The following is a 14,161-nucleotide window of genomic DNA, read 5'->3' as shown; positions in this document are numbered from 1 at the left end:
GATTGCAATAGTCTGCGAAATCAGCTTCTCTTTGGAGCTGAAAATGCCTCAAGTTTCTTCCTGAGAGGCATGAGCAATTGCATGAATACTATATTCTCTGACAATTTCCAACATGGCTCCATTTAAGGTTATGTGACAAGTCTGTATGATAAGGTTGTGTGTGTTTGGGTATTTTATGCCTGTGGGTAACACTGTCACTTGGCTTTGCAAAACCAAAAATTCCCTGCATGTCCATGGGAGAGGATAATTCAGCATGTGGCCGACCAAGTAAAATGCCGTCCCTTATTCTCTATCCTTGCTTCATTCTTTCTCTCACACTTTAATTCACTAAGTTGTAAGTGTCTGAAATCATTCTCGGTGAATAACGCTGGACCACTCGGAAAGTTTGCAGCTGAGAGCTGGACCCTCGTCATCACCAAGCACTTTGTCACTGAGACAGAGTAACCCATGGTTACTGAGCTCAGATCAGTTAAGGGGCAGAGAGCCTCCCCTCCTCACTGCTCTATAAAAGAGACCCGCAAAGGGACCCTACCAGCTTCTAGCTCTCAGCCTGGGGGAGCGCGTGGGAAGCAAAGCCCAGACCTGCGGAGCAGAAAGCACCAGCTGCAGAGGCAAGGCCGGCATGGCTCCCACTTTCAAACTTCAGTGTCACTTCATTCTGATCTGCCTGATGGCTCTAAGAGGGGAGAGCCGGTACCTGGAGGTGAGCGATTACCCGGTTGACCCATCACACCTTCCTGTGGTGAGTGTCCAGCCTTGGGGGTGGGCAGGCTGCCTCTGCTCTCAGACATGTTTTGGTTAGCTCTTTCTTCCCATTTACTGTGTCCCCTCTCCTCTGGTTTCCCCTGGGTCTTCCTCCCTGCCTCTTCCTCCTTCCCTCTGGTCCCTGGGCATACCCTGGTCTGATGGGAAAGGTCTAAACCTTCCCGTCTTCTCCGGACCCGGGAGACATTGACCCGGTCACTTTATTCTCTTTGCCGCGGGGCAGGGAGGGTGCCTTGCTTCTGGTCCCCCTTCCCCCTCCTTGAACTTTTGCGGACTGACTGATTTTCCTGGCCAGCTGCGGGAAGCTGTGGACTACGACCCTTTCCTACTCTTCAGCGCCAACCTGAAGCGGGAGCTGCCGGGGGAGCAGCTGTACCGCCGCGCTATGCGTGAGTCGGGGCTGCCTGGCTGGCGTCCGTCCGCGGGCAGCGGGGAGGTGGGGATTGTTGAGGACCGCGGGGGGCGCAATTCCCATGGCTAAGGGTCAGTCCGAGGAGTCGCACTGGGGCGAGATGGGGTGACGCACCCGGAGCGCGGGAGCGGGGCGCAGCCGAAGCTGGGAGTCAGGGCGCGAGCGGAGAGGGGCTGCCCGGGTGCCGCCGCAGTGGCTGCAACCCGGGACCCCCAATCCCGCTGCCCTCCCCTCCCCGCCCCCCAGGGTGCCTGGACATGCTGAGCCTCCAGGGCCAGTTCACCTTCACCGCCGACCGGCCTCAGCTGCACTGCGCCGCCTTCTTCATCGCAGAGCCCGAGGAGTTTATCACCATCCACTACGAACTGGTCTCCATCGACTGTGAGAGCGGGGACTTCCTGAAGGTGAGGCGCCCCCGCCAGGCGCAGCCCCAGCCGCGGGGCAAGGGAGGGGTCATGGCCAGGACGCTGCGCCCTAGCGTGGAGAGCCGGCGACGCTCGTAATTAGATGCTCCGGTGGTGCAGGAGTGGGAGAGGCGCAGTCCGGGACCCCCGCGCAGCGTGTACCTCGCCCCACTCCCAGAAGGGCGAGTGCCTTGGTCTTGCAGTGGTTTAAATTCATCCCTGTGCGCTCTCGGTCCCGGGCGCTTCCAAAGACTAGAACTCGTGGCGCGAACCACTGTGTTGCAATGGGGAGCAGGTGAAAAGGTGTACAAACCAACTAGTACGAGCCCTCGGGTCCGCCGAACCCGAGGTCCTGATTAGAAGGCGACCTCACATGTCTGAGATCTGAGCCCGCCTTGCTCCTGCTGGTCCCTTTCTCTGTGGAGCTGTTTCAGGCTCCCAGACGCTGTCTTCAATGCCTGGGTGACCTGATTTTGGAGCAGAAGGGCACTGGCTGCAGGGAAGGTTGCTGAGAAGGAATCTAGTCTGAGGCAGGTGGGAGGCGTGGAAAAGTCCCCACTCCCCGTTCTCCATGAGTCTAACGGGTCAGCTTGGGATGGATGCTGGACTTCTCCAGTCCAGTTAAAATGAATATGATTAAAATCCCAAAGTGGAATTATTTTGGAACCTGTCAAACGCCGTAGAAGAGGACTGATCTGGTGAAATAATTTGTAGCTGGTAATTTTACTAACGTGAACTAGGTTGGACTCATTAAATTGGAGACCTGTGGTGATTTTAAGAGTAAAGTCAATAGACTCTGACCTTTTGTCCAGCCAACTACAAACTTCCACAAGTGAAGGAAAAAATTCCAAACTTGCATATCAGCCATTATCGTCTAAGTGTTAAAGTAGTTCTTGATATTTTAATATGTGATAAGAGTAAAAAAAATGAGGAAAATGGGTGTGTATAACCATCGGCAGGTAGGTAAAGTTGCTGCCCCAGTTTTTCCTCTTGCTATTTTTGAGAAATTTTGTTCATATTTTAATGAGGAAAGAGAAAAACTGAAAAACAAATTATGTTCCTGTGGAATTCTTCTGAAGGTAGGATGTGTGGAAAATATGACCAACACAAAAATGTATATTGTCTGTAGTTTCATTTACCAAGGTGGCTGAAATGATAAAGTATAAGAAAGTTTATTTACTTTGGAAATGTTAGAGTTTATAAAGGGGAAAAAAGCAATAATTAAATAATAATGCGACTTGCAAGCAACCCTCACAGTCAAAATATATACAAATAGAAGGGGGGTGCAGGGGGGTGTGGGCTGTCTATTCCTCACTTATGACCGAAGGCCTGTGGCTGGATAACCTTTTCCCCCTTTTCAACACACCTGTGACTTCAGGAGTTGATGAAAGTGATCATCTTTGTCTGTATTTTTTGTTGGAAGGTATTTGATGGTTGGATTCTCAAGGGGGAGAAGTTCCCCAGTTCCCAGGATCACCCTCTCCCCATGACTGAGCGGTACATAGATTTCTGTGAGAGTGGTCTTAGCAGAAGGAGCATCAGATCCTCCCAGAACGTGGCCATGATCTTCTTCCGGGTCCATGAACCAGGAAATGGGTTCACATTAACCATAAAGACAGATCCTAACCTCTTTCGTAAGTGGACTAAATGTCTTCTTAGTTGGAAGGCAGGACTTGGGGGGAGAGAGTGTCAGTTATGCTTTTCAAAGGTAGCATCATTGCACAGACTTAAGAAATTTGAAGTGAGGAAGGATTTGAATGGAAATTCTTTTGTAATTAGAAATGACCTAAAGGATATTTCCAATTCATTATTATGAAAATCAAAGCAGTTTTTAATTTATTTACCAGGCTAGGTAAGATACTAATTTATGATGGCTGGAATTCTATTTTTTCTCCAGTCTTATTCTGATCTCCTGAGCTACTACAATGTATTCAGTGACAAACTTTAATCCCTCCAAGTCATTCCATTGATCTCGATAAGCTTGAGGGATCAGATATGAAATTGCAGTCCTACAGATATTTAGGTGAAGGCTGAAAGACTACATATCTGGGATGTGTAGACAGATTTCATGCCCTGAGCAGAGGGTTGGACCAGAGGACCTCGACATTGCCTTCTGAGTCTGAACCCATTGCTCTAATTTAGTTCATTTCTGGTGGATACACAAATAGATGCTATAAAGCTGAATAGCCCAGGCCTAAAACACATGATCTTAATCAGAATGAGTTCATTCATCTGTTTATTATTTCTTCCCCATTAAGAGGAAAATGTTTATAAAAAAATCAGGAAAACATTCATTTTTGGTTGTATACAATAGTATTATTAACACTTCATGTGGTTGAAGAATGGGGCCTACCTAATCTGCCAAAAAATAATGTACGGACTGATCTCCCAAATTTTGTTTTTAAAAAACAAAAAAAAAGCTTTTTGAAAGAAGCCCCCCAAAATGGCTGTTGCTGAGGACTGGAGCAGAATAACACTAGAGGACAACATGAACTGTTTCTCCTATATCCTGTTTGCTTAGAGATCAGAAACCTTCTAGAATCATCAAGGAATTTCAGTTCTTTTTGAAATTAAGTGTAATTAAAGATATAAGATGGAAGCAAAAGGTAGTTCTGACATAGTCTGATCAATCAGAAACTTTTGTCCCATAACTGGCCAAAAAAAGTACAAACTCTGATGCTTCTAGTTTCATAGCTAGAAGAATAAATTTATTGTAAGTCTAGTCTTGAGATACAAAACAAAATTTCAGAAAGACTTGGGAGTAGATAAACATTTAAAATTTACCTATTAGTCAACTTATCACTTAACACCCAGGAAATATTTATCAGACATAAGCCTGCTTTGTATTTTTCTCAGCCTACTTTGTAACTAGTTTAATGTTTCTTCACTTTATTATCTCAAAAGTAACATGTAGCTCCAAGTTCAGTTAATAAAGGTTTCAGACAGACAGGGTTTGAGTTCTGGCCTTACCTTTAAGCCTTGATTCTTCCAGACTCCCAGCTTGAACTTGGACCCTAGTTAATGAAGTGTTCCTAGAACTTCTACCAGCTAGTGTTGTTTGGTTGGTTATTAATTTATGTCTTGTGAGTGTTATAAACAAGGTGACCCCCTGAGATTACGATCAGAAGTCCCCTTGCAGCCAGGGCCTCCTGACCATGTCCATACATCACTGGTGCTTTTTATTCCCCAACTCCTTCCTTTCTCCAAATCACCTTTGTGATAAGTACTCTCTTCTGGGCCACAAGCCCCTAGACCATGAATAGGAGCTTAGAATAAGGATGAGATAAATTTCTATAAAAGCCCAGCATACCAAGCAGTGAAAATGTGATTTTGTTTTCCTACAAAGCCTGCAATGTCATCTCCCAGACCCCAAATGGAAGGTTTACTCTGGTCGTGCCACATAAGCATCGCAACTGCAGCTTCTCCATCATTTATCCTGTGGTGATCAAAATATCTGATCTCACCCTGGGACACTTAAATGGTCTGCAATTAAAGGTGAGTTGCTTATTTGCTTCCCAGTCACTTCCTAAGACCTCAGCTTTCTCAGAGCCAAAGTAACTATACAGGGCAGATGTGGATGAACTGGTGTAGTATGTCCTTCTGTTTGGCGGTTAGAACTCACACGAGCCTGCCCCCGCTGCTTTAATAAACTCCTCTTCTATTTCCGTTATACTGCCAGTTGCATACTCAGGTGCCTCTTCTGACTACTTGAATACTTTTCTTGTGATGTTAGAAATGCTTTCAGTTGGCAGAGTTGTGACATATAATTACAATTGAACTCTCTTGTACTTGCCTCTTTTAAACAAAAATTATCTCCTAGCAGAACCTAGTGTGAGTCATCTCCACAGCTGTTTTTCTGATTATTGGAATTTTCTTTTGACATGAAGGAAGTATCTCATTGACAGACTGTGTTATGAAGGAATGCTAAGCATAGCATAAAATACAAAACTGGATTTTTATATTGCAAAATACAGTAAAGTTTTGAAGCGTTTTTTTGCATTACATTTAATTCCATACATTTTGCAACAAAACATTAGTTGAGACTCCCCATCAACGTCTTCCCCCATGAACTTCTGTATGGATTTTACGATTAATGCTGAGCTTGACCACATTTATTTGCACTGGTAGCTTGTTTCCTTTGAGTCATCCTCATTTCCTTTTATGTTCTCATATGCCTAGGTTAAGACAGCTCATGCATTTGCTGGCATCCAAGATAGTCATACTTCCTAATCAGAAAGATTGCAGTGAAAACCAAATAAATAGGATTAGGGCTGAGAAAAGCAGTAAATCCAATTTCATTTAAGCCCCAAATTCATAGGCCAGTGCCTATTTTTTAAAGTTGAACCTTAGTGGAAGAATAATCCTTTGATAAAGGCCAGGATAAGTGGATGTCTTTGGTTTAGCCCTATAGGCTTGAGATTTTTTGTATGTCATTCTTGATGTTTAATATAGAAGGTGGCAAGTGTGATAGATTGAGAGATCTGCACTTTAGTTATCTTTGGCTACGAGGAGTATACTTGGTGCTTACCACTTAAACAAATGTGAAGCCTGCAGTGTTCTAGGTATCTATTGCTTTACGAAATATTCTTTGAGTGCTTACCATGTGCAAGGCATTCTTCTAGATGCAGGAAATTAGCAACGAACAAAACAGGTCCTACTCACATAGAACCTGTATTCTAGTGGGATGAGACAGGCAAAAGTATAATGTATTTCAAATAGTGGTGAGTGCCCTACAGAAAATGAAGCAGAGTGGTGGCTGGGGACAAGGGGGTAGAGTGAGGGGCAGGCAGCTACTTGAGATGAGATGGTCAAGAAAGAAATCTTTTGAGAAGGAGACATTTAAAGTGAGGTTTCAGTGATAGGTAAGAAGGAGCCAGCAGCCACAGGAAGAGCTGGAAACAGAGCAACAGTAGTGCAGAGGCTCAGAGGCAGGAATGGGCTTGCTGAGTTCTAGAAATGGAAAGAAGGAAAAGTAGAGGGGGAGTGGTATCATACAGCATCAGGCAGACAGGCAGGGCCAGGGGGTGGAGAGCCCAGCGGGTAATATTACAGAGTTTGAGTTTATTTTCAGTGGGAAACCACCGAAGGGGTTCAGGCGGGAAAGTGACATAATCCATTTGATTATGCTCAGGTGGGGTGAGAGTGATTGGGAATTGCTGGCCTCATGACCAAAGTAATTGACAAAGTCCACGATGGGAAGGAGACGGTTACCTAAAGGTCATTCTGGCTTCCATGAATGATGATGAATGGGCTGTAGGGGCCAGAGTGGTGCAGCAGTGCCCCTAAAAGGCCATTGTCATAGTCTAGGCAAGAGATGAGAGTGACTTGGTCCAGGGAGATAGAACCTCAACAAAGAAATCTCGGGGGTTACTGTTGAGGAGCTGAACCCCAGAGGTCCCTACACAGCTCAGCTTCTGCCGTTGTTTATAAGAACAGCTGAGAGGTTTGGAAAGAGGAGAGGAAAGTCACTGAACGCCAAAAAGTACGTGCTCCCAACCTCCTTGTTTCTTGGTTTTGTTCCCTTCATTTTAGCTGCCATTTCTTCCCAACTTCTTATTTCCCATTTCTCTCTCCTGAGCCTGCCTTTTCCCCTTCACCTCCTCCTGTGAAATTTGGAACCTACAGAACCAGGTGGAATGTTTAGTCTAAGACGTGTTCCCCCTGGACACCCTCTGCTCAAGGGAAAGGCAATTACATTTTTTTCCCTTTACCTCTCAATGGCTTATTCAACTCTTCCTACAAGAGAATGAGCCCTGTACACAGTGGGGCTAACTAACCCTCTATTTCATCATTGATGAAATTACGTGTAAAATACCTAAGCATAGAACCCAGGACAGAGTAGGTGCTTTAAATATATATACCCACACCTGCTTCCTTTCATTAGTCAAAGAGTTGCTGTTGTATGATTTTCTATCGGTTGTTTAGTTCCAGCTGCATTTCAATATCTTCCAAATGTGGGACTGTGTGCGCTTATGTATGTGTGTGTTTTACATTCTCTGTTTTAGATTTTGGTCCCTATGGAGCGTGGTCTATCTGTTTAGCTTCTAAGCACCTTGCCACATTCCGCTAGATCTCTTGATGGCTACGTCTCACGAAGAAGAGGATCACGGGCAAAACTGGCTGTATAATTTGTGGGGGGACAGTAAAAAATGAAAATACAGGGGCCTTATTTTAAAATGATTAGGAATTTCAAAATGGGGACAGCAGAGCATTAAGCCGAGCACTAGGCCTTGTAAGTGTGAGCCCTGTGGGCACGGGTGGCACGATCACAAGGCCAGGCCTGATCGCGGGAAACGGGTGGCCCAAACGGTGACATTTGGGGCTGAGAGGGGGTCTGCTTTGTTTGCGTGGGAAAGTGAAGCACGGGAATTGCTGTGGATGACACAGTGTGGAAAAGATGAAGGGAAGCAGGAAAAGGTGGTTACAGTGCATCACACAAAGTCTTAAGGCTACACACTTATTTTGAGTAGCTTGAAATAAGTTTATTTTAGTTGGAAGGAGAAAGTTGATGGTAACTCTAGCTAATTTGAGCCCCAAATGAGGGGTCTCTTCTTTTTTTAATATTCTTATAACTAGTCTAAATCCTTATCAGTAGAAAGGATAAGAATTGTCTCAATAGCAGAAAAAGTCTTTTATAAAGAAGAGGAAAGGACTTCCCTGGTGGCACAGTGGTTGAGAGTCCGCCTGCCGATGCAGGGGATGCGGGTTCGTGCCCCGGTCCGGGAGGATCCCACGTGCCTCTCGGCTGGGCCCGTGAGCCATGGCCGCTGAGCCTGCGCGTCCGGAGCCTGTGCTCCGCAGCGGGAGAGGCCGCAGCAGTGAGAGGCCCACGTTCTGCAAAAAAAAAAAAAAAAAAACTCTGACTGCATGCATGAAGAAATTCAAATAATTCATTGTGTATGTCCAAATGATTTAAAAAGCAAAGCATTTTCAGATTCAATTTTCATATATTGTATATGGAGTTTACAGATTCCAATTTCATCATTCTAGTCCTTGAGCTTATAAAAAAATGTTTTTTAAATGCACATACATTTTTTAAAATGATTACCCAACCGATTTAGAAAAGCAATTCCTATGATTTTTTTTTTTTCTTTAAAAAGTCTTACTTCCCAGAGTCCTGGATGTTAAATTAAATGGCGCTGCCAGGATGTCTACAGCTGACTGAATTCACCAACTTGCCATTGGTCCAATGGTTTGACTTCCTTAATTGGTTTAAATACATCTGCCTCTGCTGCTTTATTCTCTTAGAAGTCCTCAGCAGGTTGTGTGGGAATAGGAGATTTTGTGGAGCTGCTGGGAGGAACTGGACTCGACCCTTCCAAGATGATGCCTTTAGCTGATCTCTGCTATCCTTTTCACGGCCCTGGTAAGATATTTCTTTGATTATTATTTATGTGCCTATTAAGATTGTTTCCTTAAATAAAATGCCTCAAATTTTTTATACATGGGAGGGAAAGTTCCACCAAAAAAACTTCGATTTTGCACATTGAGCAACTGTGAGGATTTTGCATTTGAGCCTAGGCACAGTATCAAGAATGCATGACCACAATATCTGACACTGCGAGAAAAACTTATGAAGTAACAAGGTTGCGTGTTTAAGGTTTGCCCTAAGTACGACTATGAAAAAGACAAAGCTTTTTGGTTCTGTGCTCTGTCCACCTTCTTGAAGGTCCCTGCTTTCCTCCTCTCGAGACTAAAGATTTTACTGACTGAAAACCGTTGTTCAAATAGTGGATGTATCGTCAATTAGTAATAGTATAAAAATGAAGTAATATCTAAATAACTTTACCATACATATGCATATGTGTGTGTATTACTCATAGTAAATATTGATACATTAGAAGGTGATACGCTTTATTAGAAATTCTCAGAACTGCTGAACGTCCCCAACTTCTAGCAGCAACACCAGCCTCTGAAAGACCACTGCAAAACAGAGGTAAATTCTGAGATCTAAAAGTGGTCACGGGTAATAAAAGACCTGGTTCTCGCCAAACAGAATCAGGTCTTCTTTGTTAAAGATCAGTGAAGCTTTTCCATTTGATTATGCTCGGGTGGGGTGAGGAGGGTGGGAATTGCTGACTAGTGACCAAATTAATTAACGAAATCCAAGTGTTGGGGGAGAGGGTTACATAAAACATTTCTGTAAAGGTCACTCCTGTATCTGTACTTCTGATGCAGGAACCAGTGATTATCTTTTAAGAGACAGAAGTCAAACAGAAGAACAGTCTTTCATCCCTTACCATAGCCCCCTTCCTCTTTTTAAGCACACATCACTAACCAACTAAGTAATGAAGCTGCAAGTCAGACAGCCTTTTGATCAGCTGTTACCTGTTTTAATTAAAGCCAGGTCTGCCAACCAGTATTTTCTCTCTCTGAGCTAATGCTGGGAACTTAATAAACAAAATCTCTCTGAAATAGAATTAATGTACACAGGTCAAGGGAAAAGATGTCTAAAAACCCACTTTGCTAAAAGCTTGAGGGTTAGTTTATACTAATTTACACCTGAGCCCTGGTTTAAACCAGTGCATCATGGCTTCTCTCCCTTTCTGTGTGCTCTCAGAGGCACTGGATCCTTCCAGGCTGACGGAGAGCACCTGTGAGGAGCTGCGTTTGAGCTGGGTAAAAAGATTAGATTAAGAACTGAAGCACACTCATGCCTTAAAATTTAGATAATTGAAGCCATAGTAATTCTGGTGCATGAATTATATGATTTGGTTTCAAAGGGTGTGGCTAAGGCCAAAAAACCACTTTTGCCTGTATTATTTAGATAATTGAAACCAGTCTTAAGGTAATGTGAAGGCTTGAATTATCTGACTCACTGGTTCATGTTAGACTTCACTTTTTTCTTGAATTCACCATGTTTTCATGAGCCCCTCTTAAGTCGTTCAGACAATGAAGAACTCTTAGGTTTAGGTATCCTGCCCTTTACAATGGATTGTATTAGGAATTACGTCAAATAATAAATGATATGCACATTAACTAAAGGAAATAAGTCACGTTATGTCAATTAAAGTTAAGAGTAAGATCAGAAAAGAATGGCCTTGCAAACAATTTAAAGAAAATTAGGGACTTCCCTGGTGGCGCAGTGGTTAAGAATCCACCTGCCAATGCAGGGGACACGGGTTCGAGCCCTGGTCCAGGAAGATCCCACATGCCACGGAGCAACTAAGCCTGTGCGCCACAACCACTGAGCCTGTGCTCTAGAGCCAGCGAGCCACAACTTCTGAGCCCATGTGCCACAACTACTGAAGCCTGCATGCCTGGAGCTGTGCTCCACAACAAGAGACGCCACCGTAGTGAGAAGCCCGTGCACTGCAAGGAAGACCCAACACAGCCAAAAATAAATGAATTTATTTTAAAAACTTTAAAAAATTAACTTTGGACTTCCTCACAGAAGCTTAGCCTAGACTTCCTGGTGCTTATATTAAAATAATTATAGGGTTTATATTTATTATGTCTCCAAATTGACTTTTACCTAAATAACTCTATCTGGCTGTTTTACTTCATTTAAACCCAGGTGCATGTTTGTGAAGTACCTGTTATACAAGGTTAATAACATTTCTCAGAATTTAGGCCTTATAGAGACAACGTGGGGAAAAAAAGATTGAGAAAATTAAAACAGCAGAAAGGATTATTGTAGGGCAGATAAATCTTGCCTCAGGAACCAGATTGAGGCGGAAGAAATAAAACAGAAGTAATTTTTAATAAAAATGCTGAGTTTCACAAAACAGAAACAGGTACAGAGAACAAACAGATAGTTGCTAGAAGGGAGGGGAGTGGGGAATGAAAAGAAAAAAAAAAGGTAACTATGTGAGGTAATGAATGTTGATTGGCTTGATTATGGTGATCATTTCACAATGTATATTTATATAAAACCATCATGTTGTACACCTTAAATATATACAATTTCTGTCAACTATACCTCAATAAACCTGAAAAAAAATTTTTGAAGAATGCCTTAAACACACACACAGTTTCAGTATATAACTGCTCAGGCACATCTGTCCTAGAAGATACATAAATGTTGCCAGATGCTTATAAAAATAATGAATAAGATTGGATTTAAGAAAAGTAAGGATATCAAAAGCCATTCCATATAAGAAGTACAGAAAAAAATTAGAGCTAAAAAGTACAGGTGAACAATAGAACAAAAATGAGTATACTTAGTGTATGTCTAAACCACGCAAATGATATTTTTGTTTATATGTAAAACAGAATTATTACTGAGACTCAGAAAATAATAAATAGGTGATATTTTTAGTCTACATAAATGTCCCGCAATACACTCCATCCTTCAGCCCTGCCCACTAAATGCCACTCACACCCCCAGATATAACCAAAACCTGCCTCTGCAAATTCCCAACCTGTCCCTAGAGGGCGGCACTGCCCCCCTGAGGACACAACTAGAGCAAAGGTGCAGCAGGTCGGATGCTTGCCTTCCTCTGCCTTCACCACCAAAGCTTTGCAGGTAAGAGAACATAAAAAGCACAAGGAGATATCTTCTTACATCTTTGCAGCCAGTTTTGCTTGACTAACAGTGTTCTTGCACATGAGGAGAAAGGCTGAGCTTAATTTCACTATTCTACAATTAATTATACAGTTGACCCTTGAACAACAGTGGTTTGAACTGCGGGGGCCCACTTATAGGCGGAGTTTTTTCAATAGTAGATACTACAGTACTACACGATCCTAGGTTGGTTGAACCCAAGAATGTGGAACCTCGGATCTGGAGGAACCGTGGCTCTGGAGGGAAGACTATAAATTATAGGCAGATTTTCGCCTGTGGGGAGGGTCCTCACCCCTAACGCCCCACGCACCCCCCACGTCATTCAAGGTCAGCTGTACATTATAAGAATGAGAACAAACACGTTTCACCTGATGGCAGATGCTTGGTTTGAGTACGTGAGAGGAAGCTACATCCCCTTGCTTTCTTCGTGTTTAAATGATCTCGTGGACAGAAATGGTTTGACTGTGTCCTTTCTAACCTGCTGGGAAACTTTTACTTTTTCCGTGAATTATAGCCCAGATGAAAATTGGCTGTGACAACACGGTGTTGCGCATGGTCTCCAGTGGAAAACATGTAAATCGTGTGACTTTTGAATACCGCCAGCTGGAACCATACGAACTGGAAAACCCGAATGGAAACAGTATCCAGGAATTCTGTTTGTCTACTCTTTGAAGAACCAAGCCAATGATTTCCATGCTGCTAGCTAAGGGAGTTTTTAATGGCCGTTATATATGATTTTGATGAGCAGCTAGTTAAGAACCTTTCATACAAATCAGTATTCCCAACCTTGAGCACATATCACACACACTAATTTTTGTACCTTGCTTCTTTTTCATTTGTAAGATATAAATGACCACGTGGCAGAAAATAAGCCCTCTCCCCGACTCCAGTAGAAAACCAGTTTCCAGTAATTCTTTGATATGCTACCAACCTGAACTGGTAAGACGAGTGCAATGAAAACTTGTATCTCAAGGGAAAATACTACAAAGAACTAAAAATGTTAGCGCTCTTATCAGTTTTATGACAGAAAACGCATGTCCGTGTGTACCAAAGTAGTTGCATCTATTTATTTTCTGCTTATTATTCTGTTTACAGTAGAGAATACTTGTAGCTAGTATTATTTATTGATTTGTAACAACTTGTTTTTAACAGACATTTGTAGCATGTAAAACACTTTGCATCCATAAATCCGAACATGAATAAACATATTCAGAATGTTGGCACTTCAACATCCTGCTTTGTTTTCCTGAGTAGTTCCTTCCCTTATTACCATCAGAAAATAATGTTCTCAGGTGGTACAGCATCAAATGCTGAACTAAATCATTTTAGACTTCTTAGAGCTCCAAGAACCCTGGGTCGTTAAGTAGGATTATTTAGGGCAGAAGGTAAAATTGCAGTGTTTGAACAAACAACACTAACCAGTTGGTGGTGATAGGGAAGCAGGATATGGGGATCCCTCTTCCACTGTCCTCCAAGAAAACTGAGAATACATATCTTTGTCACAGTAAAGAGTGTACTTTTCAACAGGGACAACAAAGGCCTTAAACTCTCATAGACACAATTTGCAGAAACCTGAGTACTTTTTTGGTACTGAAGGTAGTTTACTGTTGACTGAACCTTGTCCACGTTTGGCTTTGAGACCAAGCATGTGGTCTGTAAAAGACACCTTGGGGTCAAAAATGAGGCCCTGAGGAACAAAGGAAATACTCCTAAGTGAATAGTCCTCTTTACTTTGAATTAATGGATGGAAGCTGCGAACTGTTCCATAATTAATGGCTTGATTCTGATTCCCCAAACATATTTAAGATAATTTTATAATGGAATGTACTGGAATCCCATACACTGGGCTTGTTAACAAAATCTGAAAACCAAGCAGAAAGAAAAATAGTTGACTGAAAGTGCTAAAAAAAACCCAGGATTGAGACAAATTTTGTCTCAGTAGGTATTTTGGAATGAGTGGATACTTTAGCAAATAAATGAATAAATGCCTGAATGGATAGATGGATAAATGCTGGGATAAAGGCTGGGATGAATGAATAAATGTCTGAACATATGGCTGTATAATTCCTGACT

The 14,161-nt window shown here is 42.7% G+C and overlaps 1 protein-coding gene across 2 annotated transcripts; it reads left to right on the top strand.

Annotated features, from left to right (window-relative positions):
• Positions 1-570: 570 nt before the first annotated feature.
• Positions 571-13,304, top strand: CRHBP (corticotropin releasing hormone binding protein). 2 transcript variants are annotated; one of them, XM_060007004.1, is made up of 7 exons: positions 571-703; positions 1,061-1,154; positions 1,424-1,581; positions 3,005-3,215; positions 4,928-5,076; positions 8,830-8,947; positions 12,603-13,304. In XM_060007004.1, the coding sequence occupies exons 1-7, from the start codon at positions 623-625 to the stop codon at positions 12,758-12,760; spliced, it is 969 nt and encodes a 322-aa protein (XP_059862987.1). In that variant the 5' UTR covers positions 571-622; the 3' UTR covers positions 12,761-13,304. The 2 variants fall into 2 exon arrangements, with proteins under 2 accessions (XP_059862987.1, XP_059862986.1); XM_060007003.1 differs by having other exon boundaries at positions 609-742.
• The last annotated feature ends 857 nt before the right edge of the window (positions 13,305-14,161 follow it).

This window comes from Delphinus delphis, chromosome 3 (genome assembly GCF_949987515.2).
Source record: "Delphinus delphis chromosome 3, mDelDel1.2, whole genome shotgun sequence".
Taxonomy (NCBI): Eukaryota; Metazoa; Chordata; class Mammalia; order Artiodactyla; family Delphinidae; genus Delphinus; species Delphinus delphis.
This window is presented reverse-complemented; position numbering and strand designations above follow the sequence as displayed.

What these genes read in the sequence shown, in the direction of transcription:
- CRHBP (XM_060007003.1), top strand. Translation starts at nt 623, where the DNA reads ATGGCTCCCACTTTCAAACTTCAGTGTCACTTCATTCTGATCTGCCTG. An exon ending in GCTGTACCGCCGCGCTATGC is followed by an intron (nt 1,155 to 1,423) that starts GTGAGTCGGGGC and finishes CCCGCCCCCCAG; the next exon opens with GGTGCCTGGACATGCTGAGC. An exon ending in CTATCCTTTTCACGGCCCTG is followed by an intron (nt 8,948 to 12,602) that starts GTAAGATATTTC and finishes CGTGAATTATAG; the next exon opens with CCCAGATGAAAATTGGCTGT.